Source organism: Chanos chanos, chromosome 15 (genome assembly GCF_902362185.1).
Source record: "Chanos chanos chromosome 15, fChaCha1.1, whole genome shotgun sequence".
In the NCBI taxonomy this organism is placed as follows: domain Eukaryota; kingdom Metazoa; phylum Chordata; class Actinopteri; order Gonorynchiformes; family Chanidae; genus Chanos; species Chanos chanos.
In genome coordinates, this window is record NC_044509.1 from 16203228 (window position 1) to 16225405 (window position 22178).

The window sequence follows — 22178 nt, forward strand, 5'->3', positions numbered from 1 at the left end:
TACCAGAGGACAAAAAAAGTATTACGTACAGCAGAAAGCGAGAGGATATTACACTGAAGCGCACCAGTCGCAGCTGTGGAAATCCACCTTTCGATCAGGTCATTTTCAGTTGTCTCTGCAGTGAACCAAGTCAACTGCAAGTGAATTGACACGTTCTGTGCTAGACAGTTGCTCTAGATTGAGTCACAAACATCCAGAATAATGTTCCTACAACATTTAAAACAGACTTTAACGCTTAGCAATCAGTTGGTTAGGGCCTGTACGTTGTTGAAAAGCAATGTGACGAAAGTCCTCGTACAACTGCTAAAATTCTGACCCGGGCTTTTTAAATTTGGGCATGACGTAATCTTGGGCAGTGCCCAGCCCAGTGCTTGTTCAGATTTAACCACTGACCCGAAACCAAAGGCTCGCAATGACCTCATACAAAGTTTCTTTTGAACAATATACCTGCCTCATTGTAGTATGTCACTCAAATCAAGTTAACACAATGCAAGATTTCTCCGAGATATTTTTACTTGAAAGCAAACCATGCAATATTTAAAAAATATTGTACGTTAAAAAAAGTAATTTTCCTAAATTCGAAAATAAACTTGCTTCTTTGTGTGGTATGGTTTTAGAGCATCTACTGAAATAATACAACTCATTGATGTGGCCCATGAAGAGCCCGCTAGATGTCAGCAGCAAACAACATAGTACCTCTCATCTCTCACTTCGCGAGACTGCGCAGTGGTTTTTGGTGTTTGAATCCGCGAGGACTCGTGAACGATTTCATTAAAATGCTTCACATAGTGGAACGAAATAAGACAAAATTACTTCAAGAAAAAAAAAAAAATGTGAGAGGAAACACTGATTAAAAAGAAGAGGAAGAAGAAGAAGAAGAACGAATTTAAAACCTAATGCTTTAGGTTTACGATGCATTAACTATATTTGCAATGCAATAACTATAATTAGCCGTCGGTATTTTATTGTCAGTCATTTTTATAAGACCAGTATAATGTTAAATAAAGATGTGTTTTCACCATTTGACTTGTGATACTCTATTGTGTCTTATGTGTTTACCTGTATCCTGCAAAATGACCGCAGACATTGTTAAGATGAGAGTAATTCGTTCTGCAGGAGTTGTATTCCTCTTTTATCTTTCTTCTTTTCCCCTCAGGCGTATCCAAACACAATGACCTCAATTTTTTTTCTCAGCCGTGTATTGTAGAGGAATGAATAACAGGAAGCTCTTTGTCTGCAGCAGTTGTTTTGTGTTGTCTAGTTTCGCCCTTTGGCTCATGGCTTTACTGTAAAAATATAGGTGACTTATACTTTCCACCAAAGTAAAATAGAAGTTATCATTTGAGTGACGATGTAACTTGAAAAAAGAAGCCTTTTATGTTGCTGTTGTGGTTCTGTTTGTGATGCCTAGTGTACAGGCGCTCTTATACAGGTGTACCTGTGTATACAATGCCGCTATGATCATTTTTGTTTCTGTGTTGAGGTTATGCTAGATGTGAGCTGATGTATCAGTGTTAGTTTTGTGCTGATAAGTTTTAAAAACATGTTTCACGTTCGCAGCTTGTGATTTGATTTGGTGTCAAAGTCTTGGTGTCGTTTCTTAATGACTAAATGTCTTAGGCCTAAGGCTGTAAGAGTATTCTCAGGCCTTGCATGTCGAATGTATTATTTATTATTGGGATATCAATATATTGTGTGTGTTTAGCAAATGTTTATGTTTGAATAGCCCAGGCCGTTAAAGCGCAAGAATTCGTCTCTTCCGTTCGGCTATAAAAAGCTTGTTACATGCGTCGCTCCACACATGCCTGGCCAGTAAGCTGAACAAGCTGGCCAGTATCACAGAACAGGATGCACTGGGAGGAGCTTTCTGTCAAACACAGCTCCGGTCGGTACCATCACATCATTTGCAGTGGTGCAGATTTTATTGGAAAAGGCAAACACACATTTCAGGTCATCCCATTTCTTAAACAAAACGCGACTTGATACAGGGCATTGTAAATTCAGTCAATATCCTGGTACACATACAACCTTATACTTGTGGTCTGGCTAGTGCAGAGGAGCTTTTTCAGTGCGGACCAGCACAAGGAAAAACATGCGTTTCAATTTGAGGCTGGACAGGAATTCACTCAGGATAGGAGAGTGATCTTTAAGACCAAATTAGCTTTGCAAAAATACTTGCATGTTCCAAAATTTGTTTATTTATTCACTTAACTTTAAATATTAAAGATATTTTAGGAACACACCTACGTTTCACAAACCAAGTATCTGACATGCAGTGGTGATTGATCAGCAAAGCTTTCCAAAATTTTCATATATATATATAAAAAAAGAAGTACCCCTGAGAGGAATGTTGTCATTACATGTTGACCAATCAGCCAGGAGGAAATGCTTAATAAACATGATGTCCTTCTATAGCTCCACCCTCAGACAAAGCCATATGACAATCAAAGGTTATTTCATGATGTGTTTGAACCGCTCTCGGATTGACTTGCTGTAATGGTTTTTGTAGAGTACTCTTTGCATTGTTTCTGACACATGGTGCTATGTGATTCTAGACAGAGCAGACATCTCAGATGACAGATAGCACGTGTGTCCACAGGAACAGTGCACACAGAATGGACCACAGACTGAATGGAATGTACTCTTGAGGTATTAGGCATATCATTCACCCTCTTCCTCCACTCTATAGTCAATCACAAAAAAATTAACACACAACACACACTTGCACACACACACACACACACACACACATGCACACAGGGTCACACACAGATTATAACATAACTAAGAGTTATAATTCATCTCTCATTTTGTCGCCTTTCGGCCGGACCAGCCTGCCCAAAAAGAGGATGGAGTTGGTCTTGTTGTCCTTCACAAGGAAGATAAATGGATGATCGGCGTAAAACAGGATGGGGTTCCTAAGCTTATCGGTACCGTGGATACTGGTATCAGCAGGGTTCCCCTCCGTATCCCACTCCATGGCAGAGGCATGGAAAACGTTGGACAGGTAGAGGTCTTTCTTCCCCGAGATGTTGGACAGGTCGGCTTTATTTTTATCAACAGCCTCAGTAAGACCAAGCTCAGCGAGGTGTTTCTACAGAATGGGGAAAAAGAAGCCAGATTTATTTCACATGACCCCCAACCCCCCCCCCCCAGTGGAACCTTAAGGGTTCGCATTACGCGATTAAGACATGGCAGTAAGCTGCAGAATGCTGTATATGTTTGAGGGCTTACCTGCAGGTTGTGGCTGACTTCCACGCTGACTTTGGGCAAGGAGACGGCCACCGCTTTCTGCTCCAGTTTGCTCAGCCAGGTGTCCAACTGTTTACGGGTCAGCAGCTTCTCCAGTCTTTCCAAAGGCTCAACGTGGTATGGCATGATAAACACGACGCTGGACAGCTTGTGAGCCAGGGGCATTTCCAGCACGAACAACTTATTGGTTTTGTCTTCATGGAAACCGTAGATTCCTGTGGGAAGCCAGAGAACATGTGTTTAGAGTTAGGCAAGTCATATTCCATGTCTCTGTGAGAGAGCAGGAGACCTTGTCTGCTCAGTTATTAAAAGACAGCTGAAGTTGGACAGTAAAAAGTTTAATGCTATAAATGCAGGTTTGTGAATGTCCTTTACCTGTGCGGTGCATCATGGGAACTGCTACAGTGAAAGAACGAGTCACAAGGAAACCGCGGTTGTCAACCATTTTATGGTGAAACTGCTGGTCCCAGTGGGCTGTTTAAGTCAAGAGGATAAGAAAATACATTCAGAAAGAGTCTATAATCTAACTGACTGAATCGAACTGATCTTTAAGCAGTTTTTAAATAGCATGAATGATACATTTACAACACGAACAAAGCAGTTTAGAAATAACAGGTAACCTTTTTTTCTTTTTTTTATTGATCTGGAGAAGTGACAATAGAGGACTTACGTTTGTAAAACATGGCGTTAATGATCATGGCACCGTCTGTCTTCTCCACATCCTTGGTAACCTCGGGCAATTTGCCATCGGTGGATTTGGATGCCCACTCGTTGATTGCGTTGACTGCACTCCGTTTGTTACGGAAGTTGATCTTTGAATGCTCGTAGTTGTAGTGCTTCTTGCTGTTCTTGACAAAGTCGTCAGCGAAGTTGACGGAGCTTGGTCCGTAGAGGCGGTTGCTGATCTTCCACGTGACGTTGCGTGTCTCCGGGTTGCTGACTTCCGTCAAGAGTTCGGCCAGACCCGAATGCAACTGATCGTCTTTCACCTTGTTGGCAGAGAGGACGGATTTGACCTGGGTGGCGGTGTTGGACTTGCCCCCGAGAGCGACCAGGCCGAGGGAAGAGGCCACCACCACGGGAGAGATGAGGATGTTCTCCACGCCCTTCTCTTTGGCCATGTTGTGGTACAGGTCAAAACCCAAAGTCGCACTGTTCTCAGCCAGGACGGTCGCATGGCTGCTCAGGGACTTCTCAGCAGCAGAGGCGATGCCCAACAGGCACAGGATCACTAGGTTTCCCACCAACATTGTCTCCAGTGGTTTAAACTCCTGTCAGAGAGACACGGAGAGTTGACTAAAAGAACTACATATGCCTGTCATTGTTTTATGTACGACTATAGAGAGGACTGAGTAGAGTTAGGCTGTTGCTGTAGAAACGGAATTATGCAGTTTAGAGCTTCGTTGGCTGAGGAGCTAAGGGGAAGGCCATTGGCTATATTAAGCTGCAATTCCAAATTCCGTTGCCCTCATGTAATTACAGATCAGTTCTCTTAATGGAGAGCATCCAAGCAGACCTCAGAGCAGACAACTTACATAACTGCCACGTCAAAGGCTGTGACTAACTTAAAACAGAGTAGAAGCTGGTAGTCATAACTGTTGAGCTCTTCTGTGCTTTAGAAACACATTAGATTAGATCACAGACTGTGAGTTAGTTCAGCAAGTTTGAGAGTCATTGTCATATAATTTGGTATAAGCATGTCTTAAGTGTTCAGAAGTTTAAAGTGTGAACTGTTACCCTAGGAATAGTTCCTTTCATCAAATTTGACAGAGGAACTTTTTGCTATGTTCCCACTTAGCCTGAGATAGAGTTAGATTTTTGGAGTCTGCACAGATAAACTAACACTTAAGTTACTGCTCTCTCCTCTGGTTTTTATATGAGCCAGACTTATCCTGAGATGGACAAATTTGATTGGACAAGGCATTGCCTCATGGGGTTGACTTACATCCAATCAGCTTTGCCACAGTGGCAGGATACTCAGATTCCAGTGTGGGAATAAAGTAAGCCCTGTTACACTGCAGGAAGTGCATCCCACTCATAGACTTCATAGTTTCACTGAATCAGTTTCACAGTTTTAAACAGTCAGAAGAAATCATTTTCATCTTCCCTCTCATGAAATGAATTAGCCAGATTTTTTTTCCTGATTAGATGCAAACTGATCCTCACTGACTGTTGATTTGAAGAGGCAAGTTAAACACAGTTATGCAGTAGTAGCCTGGTACTCAGCTGTTCCGTTATCTGCTACTTTTTTCAAGTAGAACAGGACTCTTAATGAGAAATGTTAAAAAGAACAACAAAAAAGTCTAGCCTTTAATTTTGCCCATCTCAGCGAGTTTATCTGGAAGTAGTTTTCACATTACATATTTAACAGACTACAGTTCTGTGCATTTGCTTGAGTTACGCTACATACAGCATTTATACAATAAGTTTGTCTTTCGGTCATCGCCCCTTGTTAAAAACAATCAGAGACTTTAGTGAAGCCTAGATACTGCAGCACGGCTGCCTCCGGCTGGAATGCAGGAATTCCAACTGGAACAATATGACTTGATTTGCAGGAATTCAGAATGGAAAAGTGTGTCCCCCTTTCTGTTAAAAGCCGTTTTAATCCTTACCTCGTCGGACCGTCCTGCAGTTTTCCTCGGTCTCTCTGGTGTATCCCTTTCTGCACAAACACGTCCCCTGTGCAGACTTTATATTGTGGAAAAGAAGATTCTGGAAGTTGGGGAAAGGAATATTTAAATGAAGATCTCTTGTTCCGCACACAGAGGGGGCTAACACCTCCCACCATATCCAGTTTCTTGAGCCACGTGAACTGGGCTGTTCCCAAAGCCTGAACTGCACGGATTCTTACTGCCTCAGCTCCTTAAAAAATATTTCCACACTTTCAAAATCTGGATGAATTTATCAATAAAAACCCTTCAGTTTTGTTTATTTATTTGTAAAGAATTCAAGTCTTTCTCTTTGTTTTTTTTTTTTTTTCAGTTTTACTTTAAAGCAAAGACACCCAGTCGATTTTAAAGTATGACCTTGCCTTATCTTGACTTTTTTTTCCTGAAAAGTGTGTACTTTGACATTAATATGTGTGACTGTAATTACCACAGTGAGCACAGAGGAATACAGAAAGGAGGAAAAGTGTAGAATGTGTTGATTTTGTCTGAGGGTTTGTTAGTACCCAGCACATCCCTGCCTGTCTGTCCCGGCCCCACTGCCACGTTTAGCAGACTCTGTCTGAGCCTGTCAGCAGATAGTGGGGGATGTGTGTGTCTGTGTGTGTGTGTGTGTGTGTGTGTGTTTAACTCTGTCCTGTCCGGTCCTGTCCTGGGTTTACTAAGCCTCCAAGTGAGAAACTGAATGATTGTGTTTTTAGATTATTTACATTCTTTAAATTCCTGCCAGAACCTCTAAGGGCAGAGTCATCTTTCTCTTACACACACACACACACAAGAAAAAGTTTTTTCACAAGCAGGAGAATGAGTGTTAGTGTTTGCTAACAGTTACTGTGCACCACAGGAAAAATAAGTGACTGAAATTAGAGAGTGCCTTGTTGTGAAATGAGGTCAGATTTCATGCACTCTTTCCTGTGTGAAGAATAACAATGCATTTGAACAGAGATAGTTTGTAGGCCATGTTCTAAGGAACACCGGTTGTAATTCAACACCATCCAAAGCACATGCCCTAGAGTTTAGTTCTGAACAATTCCTGAAAACACAGCCGGAGGCAGTGAAATTCAGCATCAGCCTGCTTTAGGGCTGTAACACAACAGTTCACGGTGCGCATTGGTCATCCAGCTGAAATGTTCTGCCTTTCTCTGACTGTGCAAAACAGCGGAGACTGAGCCAAAACAAAACTGTGACCATGTAGGGCAAGCATCATCTAAACATCCAAGACCGTTTCATGGCCAACACACACACTTATCCACACGCACACACGCTCAGGAGCGCAGGAAACCCCCAATGCTACTCCTTAGAATTTCTGTGAACTGTTCACTGATCTTCTTTATTTTGAGACAAGATTCACACCAATACTCAATGGCAATGATGCCATTGCATTAGGAAAATGATTTGTGTTTCTGATGTATGTCCTGTTTTAATATAGCCTGTAGAAAAGACAAATCATTATACTGGAGTGAGTCCAGCCTGTAAAAGAAGCAAAGAAACAGGAAATGTGTCCTTTACCACATCACCTACATCCGTTCACAGCCTCTGGGTTTTCACATCCACAAATAACAAGAGGGTGGAGTTAGGATGAAAATGGGCTGCAGAATGCATGGGAAAAAGCGCCAAGACTGTCAGTGTCACAGGACGGCCTGTGTTCATTTATATATCTGAATCAAAGCCACTCTCCCTCTAAATGTTCCTCCCAGGCTTACATAACTGCTCTATGCAGGGAGATCTATCAATCTATCTATCCATGTATCTATCTATCACCCCGTTTGTCATTTTGATGACATTTGCTAAATGTCTGTTTATAAAGCCATTTAATGTATATTTTGATTTGATTTTGTGCCAGCTTTAAGAAGGGGGCATTGGAAAACTCATCTTCTGCTCTGTTCCCAGATCTGTCACAGAGTGGGTTTCATTCATAATGTGTTCATTTCATCTCCATCTTTCACAGGAACCAACATGCTGCTCTTCATAAATCACTGAAAGGTCACATTTTATCACAAAGTTTTCTTAAGTTTATGCCAACAAATTTGGGCTCCATAAAACTCTGAATTAATGTATTCTTCTTAAAGGAATCTGAATATGATTCAGAGAGATCTGTTACAAAACTGAATTAATGTATTCTTCTTAAAGGAATCTGAATATGATTCAGAGAGATCTGTTACAAAACTGAATTAATGTATTCTTCTTAATGGAATCTGAATATGATTCAGAGAGATCTGTTACTGAACTGAATTAATGTATCTTCTTAAAGGAATCTGAATATGATTCAGAGAGATCTGTTACAGAACTGAATTAATGTATTTTTCTTAAAGGAATCTGAATCTGATTCAGAGAGATCTGTTACTGAACTGAATTAATGTATTCTTCTTAAAGGAATCTGAATATGACTCAGAGAGATCTGTTACAAAACTGAATTAATGTATTTTTCTTAAAGGAATCTGAATATGATTCAGAGAGATCTGTTACTGAACTGAATTAATGTATTCTTCTTAAAGGAATCTGAATATGATTCAGAGAGATCTGTTACTGAACTGAATTAATGTATTCTTTTTAAAGGAATCTGAATCTGATTCAGAGAGATCTGTTACAAAACTGAATTAATGTACTCTTCTTAAAGGAATCTGAATATGATTCAGAGAGATCTGTTACAAAACTGCAGTGCAGCTGTCACTGGTGCAGACAGTAAAGAAGCAAGGTTTCCATGTTCTGCTTTCTCTCTCTTTCTTTCCCTCCCTTTTTCTTTCTCTCTTTCTCTCTCTCTCTCTCTGTCTGTCTGTCTCTCTCTCTCTCTCACTCTCGAAGGCCTGTTGGCAGAGTTGGGAGGCAGGAGGCCAAAGGGGAAATTCTCCTCCTGCTGCAGTGAGGTTGTGCACTCCTCACATGATGTAAGATTCTGCTGAAGTTACTCACCCAGTCATGATGCAATCACCGCTTACTCTTGCTCGTGAGAATGTATGGCCTTCATATGGAAAAGCGCAGTAAACAGAGTGTAGATCCGTTATGTTTTCAATAAATGTTTTAATTTTATACTGACACAGAAGACTACGCAAGGCTCTGCCCTGTGAGAGTGTACTGTTGTTTCTTCAGTAAAGGGTTTTATAGAGGTCTAGGAAGACTGTGGAGTGCTTGTAACACACCTTAAATTTTTATTTTGTGTATCTTCCCTCTTTGAAAAGTTTGTCTATCTCGACACCTATTTCACTAATGATAAATCAAAGCAAAGTCTGTGTTTACCTTCACAAAATGCATTGATGTGATGACATGACACGCATGTATGTTTGTTTGTTTGTATGTTTGTTTGTTTGTCTGTGTAACTGTTTAAATAACATTCTCAGTGTGTGGTGTTTGACCTGTCAACACATCAGATTTCCCTTTTTTGGGATGATAAAGCCGTCTGTCTGTCTGTCTGTCTGTCAGTCTGTCTCTACTGCTCACATTTTGCGTCACAGATTTGCTAAATATCATTTTCACAGACAGACAGACAGACAAACAGACAGACAGACAGACAGACATGCACATGTATAGACACATGTATTAGTCAGCGGCCTCACATGTAGGTCTTGTATATGTTTCAACAACCTTACTATTTTTCGTCACACTGGTTACTTCTCTCATGCTCTCATAGAATTACACAGTCTGTATATTCTAAATGTCCTGTTATTCTCCTCTGGTGTGTGGTATGCTGAGGCATAATGTGGGCTCACTGAGCACTGTCTGTGGAGTGTAGGTTCTTACTGGTTTTGCTGAATTGTGTTTTCACGTCCGCAGTGACTAATGAATTCAAAGGAAAATATTAATGTTTGATCACTGCCGTTCATGGATTCTTCAGAATCTGAACTGATTTGAAATTCTGTTGGTGTATTATGGCTTTGCATTCTATGCAGTGGGCAGTAGCTCCTGATTTAAAATGCTGTATGGAGGTGACAGTAACTCCCCTAACTCTAGAATGTTCCATTCCTTTGTGTGTAAAACGTCTGGGTGAGGGGGCCTCAAATCTTTATTAAAACTACCAAAACTGGTGTGGTGGGTTTTTTTCTATTCTAATAATTAAAGACGTTAAAAGATTTCATAGCAATCACTTGAAACGTGTACTTTAAGAGAGTTTCATATAAACTGAATCAGTTTTGCGCATTTTAAATTAAAATAGCTCATGAAGGGGAACTATGATGACCTCTGGTGGACAGATATGAATGTTACAATTTTGTCTCAATGTTGACAGAAACGGTGACGGAAATGTACTTGTCGAGATTTTTACACAGTTTATTTTATACAAGTGTATCTCGTGGATTTAAGTGAGATCTGAGTTTAAAAAGATCAATCTGTACACAGCGCATCACATTTAATTAAATGAGTATGTAGAGCGCCATAATGTTGTAATTCCTTATTTCACCACTGGGTGGCATCAAATACAAAGTGATGTTCCACTATGGCCCACAATGAGTGAGTAAACAAGAATACAAGGATATTTAAGTTAGCTGGTTAATATGAAGACCGAGGTCAGAACTGTCTAGCAGGGGAAGAGGTCAGAACACCCCTGCTGGACAGTATGGATCTTTGACATGATGTTACCTAGTTGAGAAATCCTGTGTAGTAGTTTACCCCCCCCCCCCCCCCCCCCCCCCCCCCCGTTTTTAGGTCTTGTGCGTTTTCTACATCTTTAACAGATCATTACAGGGCTGTTCTTTCTGTTTGCTCCTTTGAGCCAAAAAATGTTTTCTCTTGAGAGCTGAGCTGTATTTTCCCTCAGCTTAGATAAACACAGAACTGAATCATATGGCAGTCGTCCAATCAGCAGGGGAGAGGGGGGATTGGCAAATTATCTATAGATAATCATGGGACACAACAGCTGAGGAAATGTGTGTTGGGTCAAAGACAACGCCAGCCTGTCACATACACTGGATAAAAGTGCCTGTGAACACACACCCTTTCTATGCTAAGGGTAAACTTTCCGGTAGGTTCCACAAGATTAGCAGGATGTGACGCGGTGATGATCTCTCAGGCCAGAGGTTAATCTCTGGTTGACATCCTTAGAATAGAACCAATGAATCGTGCCGAGCTGGTCTGGATGAGATACTCATCCTCATCAAATTTTATACTTTTCAGTGGGAACCTCTTGAGTTTGACAGGTATACGCAGAGTACTGAAGAGATTGTGTGTGTGTGTGTGTGTGTGTGTGTGTGTGTGTGTGTGTGTGTGTGTGTGTGTGTGTGTGTGATCATGTACAATGACACACTAAAAACAAAAAACCTTGCTGTGAACAACTTTTTGTTCACTTTTGAACCTCTCCCTTAATCACAAAGTGGGAGGAACCAGTTTCACCCATGCTATACATTTATGGGAATAATTATCACCATAAGTGACGTCCAGAACTTTTTAAAATAAGACATTAGCATTATACACAATGTTCTGTGTTCAAATGTATAAAATAATTAATACTTGTCCACTTTGCTCAGATTCATAGTTGCTCTTTTTTTTCCTGACATGGTCTCCACAAGTCTGTTTCCATGTGACAGGAGGGAAGGGACTTGGCGACCGCCCCTCCCACACGTTTTCAGATGGATTACTCTCCTCTTTGGTGTGGAGTCCCTTCGTTGATTCACTGTCCTCTAAACCGAACCACGTTGGAAATAGAGAGAAAAAAACCCACACAGAGTCTCACACACTCAAGGTGGTTCCTGGAATGACTGACTGACGGCGATGCGTTGAAACTGGAGGTTAGTACACGGTTTCAGTGATGTCTAACTTGCTTATGATTTAATTGGGCTTCAGTTCTCCATATCGCCTTAAAGCCAACGAACAGGAGTCAATAAAACGTGATCTGAACTGCTGTTACCGGAGTACGCAAAAATGCTCAAGCTTTGATTGAGAATGCCGAAGATACATCCACTTTACCAACTGTACTGTTAAGATTATTAGGGATTAAGCAGTTGTAGAGGTGAGTGATTTCAGAAACGCCGGTGCAAGGATTAACTTTCAAATGAACCACGTTCGGTCAACTAAGTACATTTAACTCCCGGTTTACGTCGTGATAAGGCGAGTCTCCAAAACTGTTGTTGTCATCTCGGTTTGTCAGGCTGCGCCCAGAGTTCACTTTGGTTTCACTTGGCCACCTGATTGTCTCACCTTCTTGTCCTGCTGTATTATTGAGTTTATCTCGTACGAGCCGTTTGTCCGAGTGACGACGGCCACTGTTTGGAGCATTATAACAGGTTGTCCCATTTAGATCGCAACTAAAGTGTCACTGCAAATCGTTGTGGTGTCATAGTGGATACTGACGTTATTGTGCAAAAGAAGCTTATGATGTGACATTCTCCCTAATTCACCCGATTTGATTTTTTAAATGCTGTTAATTTAGGACGTAAACAATTCATTAATCCAAGAGGACATCCATCTGAAAATATTTTAACACGACCGTGAGACACAGATGAGGAAAAATGGGTGTACGATTAAAAAAAAAGAGGTGAAACTAGAAAAGTGAGAGATGCATGTGCTCTCTCTACACCTGCCTCCTCTACAGTAACATCTACCCTCAGGGCTTTGACCCGCTCCAGCACTGTTTTGTTCACATAGGATTCAACAAACATTCACTAGATCGTCTTATGATTATTATGCGTCTTATTATGAAATACGAAACTGTCAAATACAACAAATCTCTCGGTAAGTTACTAACATATATGCCGACTGTATGTATGTATTAGTATTGTTTTTGGTATTTAACCTTTCGGCATTAAAGAATACCTACGTGTTTGTGGAATTGCTTTAAGTGTTCAGCTTCGTAGCACCAGAGAATGAAAACATAGACATCTCACTCAGTTACCATCACTGAGAGTGTGCTCCGTTTGAAGTGCCACAGACGACGCCTGAGGAAGCGTCCTGCTGAGAGACAAGAAAAAAAAATGACAAAAAACTTTTTTTGGCATAGAAGACTAGTTCAACCTAAAAAAAAAAAAAAAAGGATGTTGTTCAACCTTTCATCTGTTCCAGACCAAAACTCAGACTGTACACTGCGTCACAAGATGTTTTCTTTTCTCCTGAGACAAAAAAAAGTCAGCGTGTCGGCCAGAGGTGGTGCTTCCTGAGATGTGTCTGTGATGTCAACGCGGTTTACAGGAGAGGAAGACTCCAACGAGAAACTGTTTTTATTTCTTATGTTTTTATTTGTTGTTCTGGGAAAAGCTTCAAAGCGGACATGCTGTCATCAACATTGGTTCTCAAGGGTACAAATCAATGACCATTTGAATAAGAGGTCATTAACATCCAGAAGTACTAGATTTCTAGATTTACAGCGCTGTCGGTTGGTCCCCCTGGCCGCCATACACAGTAACGAGACTCAAGTAATGAAGGGGGGGGGGGGGCCGCTCCAAAGGCCCATCAGCCAACTAACCCCAAAGGTAGTTCAGTGTTCAGTGGCTCAGTACTGTACACACACTGTTCACTTGCTCAGGAAACTTCAGCAGGAACAGGAGGGCCAGAGGATTCAGGTTTCAAGCTCCTTTAACATTTGACTAATTTTGCACTACATAGTACTTGTCCCTCGCTGCCCCGTCCTGGGAGCTTTTTGTTTGTTTGTTTGTTTTGTTGTTGTTGCAGACACAGTTTCTGTTTCAGCAGACGTATGGAACTGCTTGCGTAATTAATCTTCATAATTTTATCAGGTCAGTGGATGCTCCGCAGCGGCTTCCATCACTTATCGTCGAGACTAGGGATTAGTCATCGAACGAGCGACCGCAATAAAAGTATTTTGTAATCTGAAGATGTATTAATAGCGAGTGTCATTTATTATGGGGGCTTTGAAGTCTGCTGTGATCTCATGAATAAGAAAAGTGCATCAATTTTTAACATTTTGCCTGATCAGACCACCATACAGTCACTAATGAGCTGCCAGCCGACTGATGGATTACAATGAGGGAGAGGGAGAGAGAGAGAGGGAGAGAGAGCGCGAGGGAGAGAGAGAGAGAGATATTAAACGAGAAAACCTGTCCTCCTCTTACTGTCCCTAATGGCCCAGTGAGGCGAATGTGTTTGTAATGGTGTTGCGTTCTGGCTGTCTAGTCAGTCGTTTCAGTAATGAGGCGTCTGAAGTTTGTCACTTACTGCTCTACTCGTGCTGTGTTGGTCCGTTTGAGAGACCAGAGGATGAAAAATAATGACAGTGACACCCTGCGTTTTTGTCCTTGTGTACTGGCCAATGAGTTGTTTGGGTCCTTTAATCAAGACATCAGCTCCCTGGTTCATATCTTTATGTCCGACTCATTAAAGCAAACTCAGAAAGGACGGAGACGGGCTGCCTGCTCCGTGGGGGGAAAAAAAAGAGAGAGAGAGAGAGGGAAAAAGAAAAGAGAAAGCCGTCAGTGATTATGGTAAAGTAAAATGTTGTAAGAGTTCTGGGTGGTCTGACACTGGTTTATTCCCAAGAGCAAATGAGCAAAATGAGTTATGCACTAGCACAAAAAAAGAAAGAAAGAAAGAAAGTTACCTCAAATCCACCCACCCAAGTCTGCACATTTTCATTTACATTTTCTTGATGATGTGCATTGTTTAATGTGGCATCGCTGCCTTTCTTCACAGAACTGAAGTAGTCCAAAGTAATGGCTCAAAACCCCCTCTCTACAACCTGTTTAGACCTCACGTCATAGGAGGCCATGGAGCCCAGAGAATGTATGAGACATGTGCTTTTCGTGCCATACGCACAGTAGACCAGTCCTGGAAGAGCGCATGACCCAGAGTAAATTATGTTCTCTCCGGGTTGGGGACCTGATTTGCCCCTGTCTGTCCTAAGATCTGGCAGGGTTGCGCGCTGCCCTGGCCGCCAGCCAATCGTCCCTATTGGACCGACCGGGGCCTCGTCTGAGCCTGATACAATGTATCCCATACTCTCAGCAGTTTCTGTCTCAGTCACACAGTGAGGCAGCTGACGAGCTGTCAGAACCCTGCGTTGCGGGGACATTTTCGATGGTCTGATTGCTCTGCAGAAGTGTGGATGATGCTTCAGTAGGTGATGATTTCCACTCCAGCGGGAAAAAAAAATCAGCATATGCAGAAGTAATTAACGGTAGAACAGAGGACAAAGTCAGAGATCTGTCTGCGGAGGCTCAAGCCCTGGAAAAAAAATGCACGGGGTGACGCTGGAAGTCACAGAGACGGGAGGAAGGGCTGCATCCTGTTATGAGTGACAGACGTCCACTGAGGGAACTAAGGGAGATCCTCTTCTGAAAACATTCCTGTCAGGGCACCGGGCTTGGTTTAGTTTGCTCACGTTTTCAGATGGCGATGAAACAGAAAAGCTACGAGAGAGACCTCGGCGTCATGGAAACGAGAGCTCGGGCTTAGAGCCGAACGCAAACACCGCCGATAAGAGTGTGCAGCGGTCACAGTGCGTGTGCGCCTACACGCACGCCTACGCACACACGCATGCACGCACATTCTGAATTCGGAGACAAGCGTCTGGAGGTTTGGAGATAGGAGTGTGGACAATTGACTTGCTTTTCTGAGATCATCTCACCTCCCACTCTAAAAAAAACCCAAAAAAACCTAACCACTATTTTGGGCTCCAGGCTAATGCACATAGTGTAAAATAGCTACATTTCCACCATGGACCGTTCTGATAATATGCAGTGAACCAGGACAGACTACTGGTAATGGTGGTAGTGAAGTGAAAAAGCATGTTCTGAAATTGCAAAATTACAGATAAAAAGGATTCTGCACTCAGTTGCCATTAAGGTCAATTGCTACATTTTTACACTCAAAAAACCATGGTACAATCTGCACTTTTCTCAGTGAATTTCTGAAGTAACACAAGAGGTACAACCAACTTGCAACAGTAGTTTAGGGCAGAGTGACTGATGTGTAATCACAGAAACAACATATTATTAAATGAGTCAAAAGGACCAGTGTGTAAAGTCAAAATGGGACATGCCAAACAAGGGATAAAAAAAAACAAAAAACGTCAGAGCAGAAAAGAGGGGCAGCTGTCCCAAGCACACAGAGATACACAGACTCACACCCAACAGGATTATAAATATATATAAATATATATTTATAACTATTATAAACCACGGAACAGCTTTCAGCCTCACCGCAAGCCTGACACAGCACCTCTATGACTCTCTCTTAACAAGAACTATATGTCTTGAACCTGACACAGCTGATGTTTATGGTGCAGATGCTACTGGGTGCCTGAGAAAGCGCTCAGAAGTACATTGCACAGCGACGCATGACCTGTAGTAATGAGTGTAAGAACCTGAGCTTCCGAGAACAACACAATTACATTTACCATTCTGTTCATTTAGCAGATGTCCCTGTCCTGGGCGACCAAAGGTAACCGCATTCAGGTTGAGCAGGCAAAATAACAGTAACCCGTAGAACAGAACAGAACCTTTACACCAGGACTGGTATTAGTGTTTATCAGTGGCCGTACGATTGCTCTTTTGTTCTGTTCCCTGCGTTTGGATGGCTGGATGTTTGGAGAAAGCCACACAGCCTGTTCCCGAGTGTTAAACACGCTGGTAGATTTGTTATGGAATGGACTGCCAGTTCGTGGGAGTTGTTGGGTCTGGTTATCAGTCTGCATGACAGAATTACGGCCAAGGAACACAAAGCTGTCTCAGGCAACCAGATGTACCCTACGGTGCAAAAGTTGCTTCTTCGAGAACTTCCCCGTGTTCAAGGATGATGATGCCTCCCCACTGCACACTGCCTGACTCCTCAAAAAAAAACCCCAAAAAACAGTTTTCATTAGCACTAGGGTAATGTCAAACACCCCACAGTCTGTAGATGTAATCATTGTTTAACCTTTTCAGAAGGTTCTAGACTATAGATTATGTAATAGATTTCCACCTCCTTCAGTTGCCAGGAGGGGAAAAAAACAAACAAACCAAAACAAAACAAAAATATCTGGGCTTGTGGTCCCACTCCTGAGTCAATGAGTGTTGATAGATGATCGAGACAGAGTATTGATTTTTCTTGTATTTCCATTGCTTAGTCCACCATCTGTATTTCATATTTCGTTTCTTTTTAATTTGGCCAAAATGATTTGGCTATTTCTATTTATTTATTTATTTATTTATTTATTTATTTATTAAGCGCTGTAGACTCTCAAGCCATTTGGCATTCAGGTGTTGACTTGTAAAATTATGCAAATTAAAACTGCGGACAAAACAAAACAGCCCTGGCCTTAGCGCAGGTTGTATGTAACCTAGAGTAAGTGGAAGTTGTCTGACAAGCAGATGGCCACGCGCGTTCATTAGTGTTATCTTATTTTGACAGGGCCATTTGGTCTCTAAGTCAGAGCCCTGTGTTTAGCAGAGATAACGACTTAAATTACAGGATTCTGGACCCATCCACTTTTCTTTGCTCTGTGTTTGTGGGAAAGGGGAGGGGGGCTCTTTATGAAACTGACAATAGCTACAGTTTTAAGTCATCTCAAGTCAATTGAATTTCCTATTGCACACAATAGTTCTTAACTGGCACCATGCCTCTTTGTCTGCCGCTGAAAAAGAGAGATGCAAATATTACAGTGTGTTCCGTAGTTGAATGTGCACTGATTTCTCATCCTGGAACTGTAGGCACAATCCATTTTTATTGCCACATATAAGGAAAACTATTCATGTAATCAGCGGTTCCTGTTGGTTTCATCACCAGAGGAGCAAAATAATACTTCCTGCCAAGATATTTGTGTGTGTGTGTGTGTGTGTGTGCGTGTGTGTGTGTGTTCCCAAGACAACCAATATTCAGTACGCGTGATGTGAATAATGCATGTGAGCTGTGAAGGCAGCATGTTCTTTTGGTGTGGGTTCAGCATGGTTTTACCACAACATTTATCAGGTTAATTCCTCTTTTCTGGTTGCCAGGAACACTATTTATGGGACTAATGAGTATCTATAGATATGATTAAAAAAGAATAAATCAAAAGCATGAAAACCAGAGAAGGAAAAGGAAATGATTTACTGTCAGGACTGATTCTGAGAACAGAACAAGATATAAGGACTAAATATATGTACAATATATATATAAAATGTAGACTGTGCACAAAATGCCAATATACCCAAGAATTTTGTCACTGTGCTGCCAGACCAGCACAGATCACATGACCCGACTGACTTAAGCACAGCAGAATGTTTATGTCCTGTATCTGAGGACCAGGGCGTGTGTTTCCTGTACTTGAGGACCAGGCCGTGTGTGTGTATTCTGTGTTCTATGTTGGAGTACCAGACCACGTGTGTATTCTATATTCTATGTTGAAGGACCAGACCGTGTGTGTATTCTGTATTCTATGTTGAAGGACCAGACTGCGTGTGTATTCTGTATTCTGTGTTGGAGGACCAGGTCGTGTGTGTCCTGTATTCTGTATGGGAGGACCAGGCTGTGTGTGTCCTGTATTCTGTGTTGGAGGACCAGGCCGCGTGTGTGTCCTATATTCTGTGTTGGAGGACCAGGCTGTGTGTGTCCTGTACCTGAGGACCAGGCCGCGTGTGTGTATTCTGTATTCTGTGTTGGAGGACCAGGCTATGTGTGTCCTGTATTCTGTATGGGAGGACCAGGCCGCGTGTGTGTATTCTGTATTCTGTGTTGGAGGACCAGGCTGTGTGGATCCTGTATTCTGTGTTGGAGGACCAGGCTGTGTGTGTCCTGTATTCTGTATGGGAGGACCAGGCTGTGTGTGTCCTGTATTCTGTGTTGGAGGACCAGGCTGTGTGTGTCCTGTATTCTGTGTTGGAGGACCAGGCTGTGTGTGTCCTGTATTCTGTGTTGGAGGACCAGGCTGTGTGTGTCCTGTATTCTGTATGGGAGGACCAGGCTGTGTGTGTCCTGTATTCTGTGTTGGAGGACCAGGCTGTGTGTGTCCTGTATTCTGTATGGGAGGACCAGGCTGTGTGTGTCCTGTATTCTGTATGGGAGGACCAGGCTGTGTGGATCCTGTACTCTGTGGTTGTGGATCGGGCCATGTGGATCCTGTACTCTGTGGTTGTGGATCGGGCCATGTGTGTCCTGTACTCTGTGGTTGTGGATCGGGCCATGTGTGTCCTGTACTCTGTGGTTGTGGATCGGGCCATGTGGATCCTGTACTCTGTGGTTGTGGATCGGGCCATGTGTGTCCTGTACTCTGTGGTTGTGGATCGGGCCATGTGTGTCATGTACTCTGTATGGGAGGACCGGGCCGTGTGTGTCCTGTACTCTGTGGTTGTGGATCGGGCCGTGTGTGTCCTGTACTCTGTGGTTGTGGATCGGGCCGTGTGTGTCCTGTACTCTGTGGTTGTGGATCGGGCCGTGTGTGTCCTGTACTCTGTGGTTGTGGATCGGGCCATGTGTGTCCTGTGTTCACAGCAGTGAAGGGAACTGACTCCTGGGTCACACGCCATGGGGGACTAATGATAGGGCTGTGGTCGGTCTCCTCAGTGCTCTCTAATCTGACCTAATGACAGGAAGTCCCGCCCTCCCTGCGCTCTGCTGTCTTATGAAGCTGATATATATGCGAATGAGCACCTGCTGAAGTCCCCGGCCCGCTGATCAGGCCCTGATGAGGTCGTTATCACGACGCGTCGCGTCCTGTGATGTCTCCTTAATTACCATCATTTGCACCGCTCTTCCCCTAAAACCCAGTGAATCAGAAGAACATCTGTTGCTTTGTCATCAAGCCCCACGTCGCACTGACGGAGGCATGACGTCTCAGGCTGAAAACCACACTGCTCCGTTATGGAGTTGAGGCCTGTAAAGGAACACAAGCCATGTTTTGTAAGCTGTCACAGCCTTGTTAAAAACACACACACACACACACACACACAAACACGATTGTGTGTTTTTTAATTGCCTTGTTATGGTGTCTGAGTTTCAATTGCACTGGGTCTGTTGTTGTTTCGCATGATGACATTCATGATACTCAGCAAGAGTAGTGTGCAACCTCTGAATATCTTTTTATTTTGTTGTATTGTATTTTATTTAATTTTATCTGTTTTGTTGTTGTTGTTGTTTTAAGTACTATTTTGTGGCAGAGGCACTATGGAAACACACACAGGTAAAAATTGTATTTTATTCAATTTTATCTGTGTTGTTGATGTTGTTGTTGTTGTTGTTGTTGTTGTTTGTTTTACGTACCGTTTTGTGGCAGAGGCACCACTGAAGAACTGAACACACACAGGAAAAAGAAAAGAAAAGATCAGAGAAGAATGACACTTGTTGCTTCTTGGTCAGAGCAGAGTTGTGTTGGCTCTGAATCTCTGATTGGCTGGGATGTGCCGTCACTGGCTGTGTTGGGTCACATTATTTGACTGGCAGAATTTCATAATGTAAATATGTGTGGTGTCTTAATGACTGCACACAGAGCCACAGTGAGCTGTTCTCTTTGGGATGAGATGACAGTGGTGGAGTGTATGTGGGTAACTGATGGAGGTCAGTCTGCCGTTACGGTGAGCTGTTCTCTTTGGGATGAGATGACAGTGGTGGAGTGTATGTGGGTAACTGATGGAGGTCAGTCTGCCGTTACAGTGAGCTGTTCTCTTTGGGATGAGATGACAGTGGTGGAGTGTATGTGGGTAACTGACGGAGGTCAGTCTGCTGTTACGGTGAACTGTTCTCTTTGGCATGAGATGACAGTGGTGGAGTGTATGTGGGTAACTGACGGAGGTCAGTCTGCTGTTACGGTGAGCTGTTCTCTTTGGGATGAGATGACAGTGGTGGAGTGTATGTGGGTAACTGACGGAGGTCAGTCTGCCGTTACGGTGAGCTGTTCTCTTTGGGGTGAGATGACAGTGGTGGAGTGTATGTGGGTAACTGATGGAGGTCAGTCTGCCGTTACAGTGAGCTGTTCTCTTTGGGATGAGATGACAGTGGTGGAGTGTATGTGGGTAACTGACGGAGGTCAGTCTGCCGTTACAGTGAGCTGTTCTCTTTGGGATGAGATGACAGTGGTGGAGTGTATGTGGGTAACTGACGGAGGTCAGTCTGCCGTTACAGTCACGCAGACCTGCAGCAGTACAGCCTTTGTGTTCTGTGGCTCCTGTAGCTGGAGTTTCTTTCTCCCTGGTTTTGAACATAGCATTTGAATATCTCTCATCTCTTAATGACGCTGAACATGGTGAAAAAGACAATTATTTTATGTAAGTAAGTGGGAGTAGAATGTTTTTCAGTTTTGAAAGCGCCCGTCTGAACTTGAACTGGCTTGTGCCTCATTCAGCATGATGAAAAATCAGATGTGTATTATATTGGAGTAAAATCAGGCTGTCGCTGCCCTAGAACACTGTGTCTGTGAGACAGTGAGAGAGGAATGTGTGCTGTTCCAACTGTTTGTTACATTTTCTACATGACTGCATCAGGACTGGGTTACCCTCATGACACACACACACACACACGCACACACGCACACACACACGCACACACACACATCTTCAGCCTGATCCTTCCAAGAGCCATCAGAGCTGTGACTACTCTATTTTGTTGTTGATGTAATATGAAACAACAGGTGAGAAACACGTCAACCCTGTTTCTTGACAAAGGAGAAATTGGCTCAATTAGAAAAAAAAAAGATGATTTCTAGCCTAGCTCATACATTCCATACTGCTGAGAAGTAAGATCTTTGTGAATATTGGTCTTAACATGGACATGGACACACAAGTCTCCCGTGTGAAGCAGGGCTAGTGTGAGCGTGTGTCCGTGTCGGTGATGGTCTGTCAGGATAGCTGAGGCACCGTGCAGTGATGGATCCAGGTGCAGCACAGAGTTTGAGCCAAGTGTGTTGTTTAAGATCACACCACATCTGAGTCTCCTGAAAGCGGCCGGCCACACATCTCTCCCAGTCCTGTGTCGGCAACAGTTTCCCTCCTCACTGCGCTCTCCTCTTCATCTCAGCTCTATTCATGGCACACTCATCAACTGATTCATCAAATATTCATCACATTAGCTGTACCGCGGTAGGAGAATGTCAACGACCCCTAGACTCCTTTATTCCTCTGTTGTCGTTGACTTTTTAAACGTTGTAGATGTGTCACTGGAGGACAATAAAATGGATGACAATATACAGTTTGAGAGGGGTGGAAATAATTATTATTGTCTGTTGTTCTGTGTATAGTTTAGCTAACCTGGAAAAAAATTATGCTAGTTCACACCAGTTCAGTATATGTTAGCTCATATCTGTGTTTGAAACCAGGTCTTAATCTCTGTCTCTCTCTCTCTGTGTGTCTGTATGTGTGTGTGTGTGTGTATGGGTGTGTGTGTGTGTGTGTCCAGGTGTGCAGAGGATTACTCATTCTCAGTGGGATGCAAGCGGAT

At 42.8% G+C, this 22178-nt stretch overlaps 1 protein-coding gene across 1 annotated transcript; it reads right to left on the reverse strand.

The window, feature by feature from the left end:
• Positions 1-2257: 2257 nt before the first annotated feature.
• Positions 2258-5930, reverse strand: serpinh1a (serpin peptidase inhibitor, clade H (heat shock protein 47), member 1a). Its single transcript, XM_030792563.1, has 5 exons — positions 5865-5930; positions 3923-4523; positions 3628-3726; positions 3235-3467; positions 2258-3094 (listed from the first exon to the last, which is right to left on the reverse strand). The coding sequence occupies exons 2-5, from the start codon at positions 4500-4502 to the stop codon at positions 2792-2794; spliced, it is 1215 nt and encodes a 404-aa protein (XP_030648423.1). The 5' UTR covers positions 4503-4523; positions 5865-5930; the 3' UTR covers positions 2258-2791.
• Between the last annotated feature and the right edge of the window lie 16248 nt (positions 5931-22178).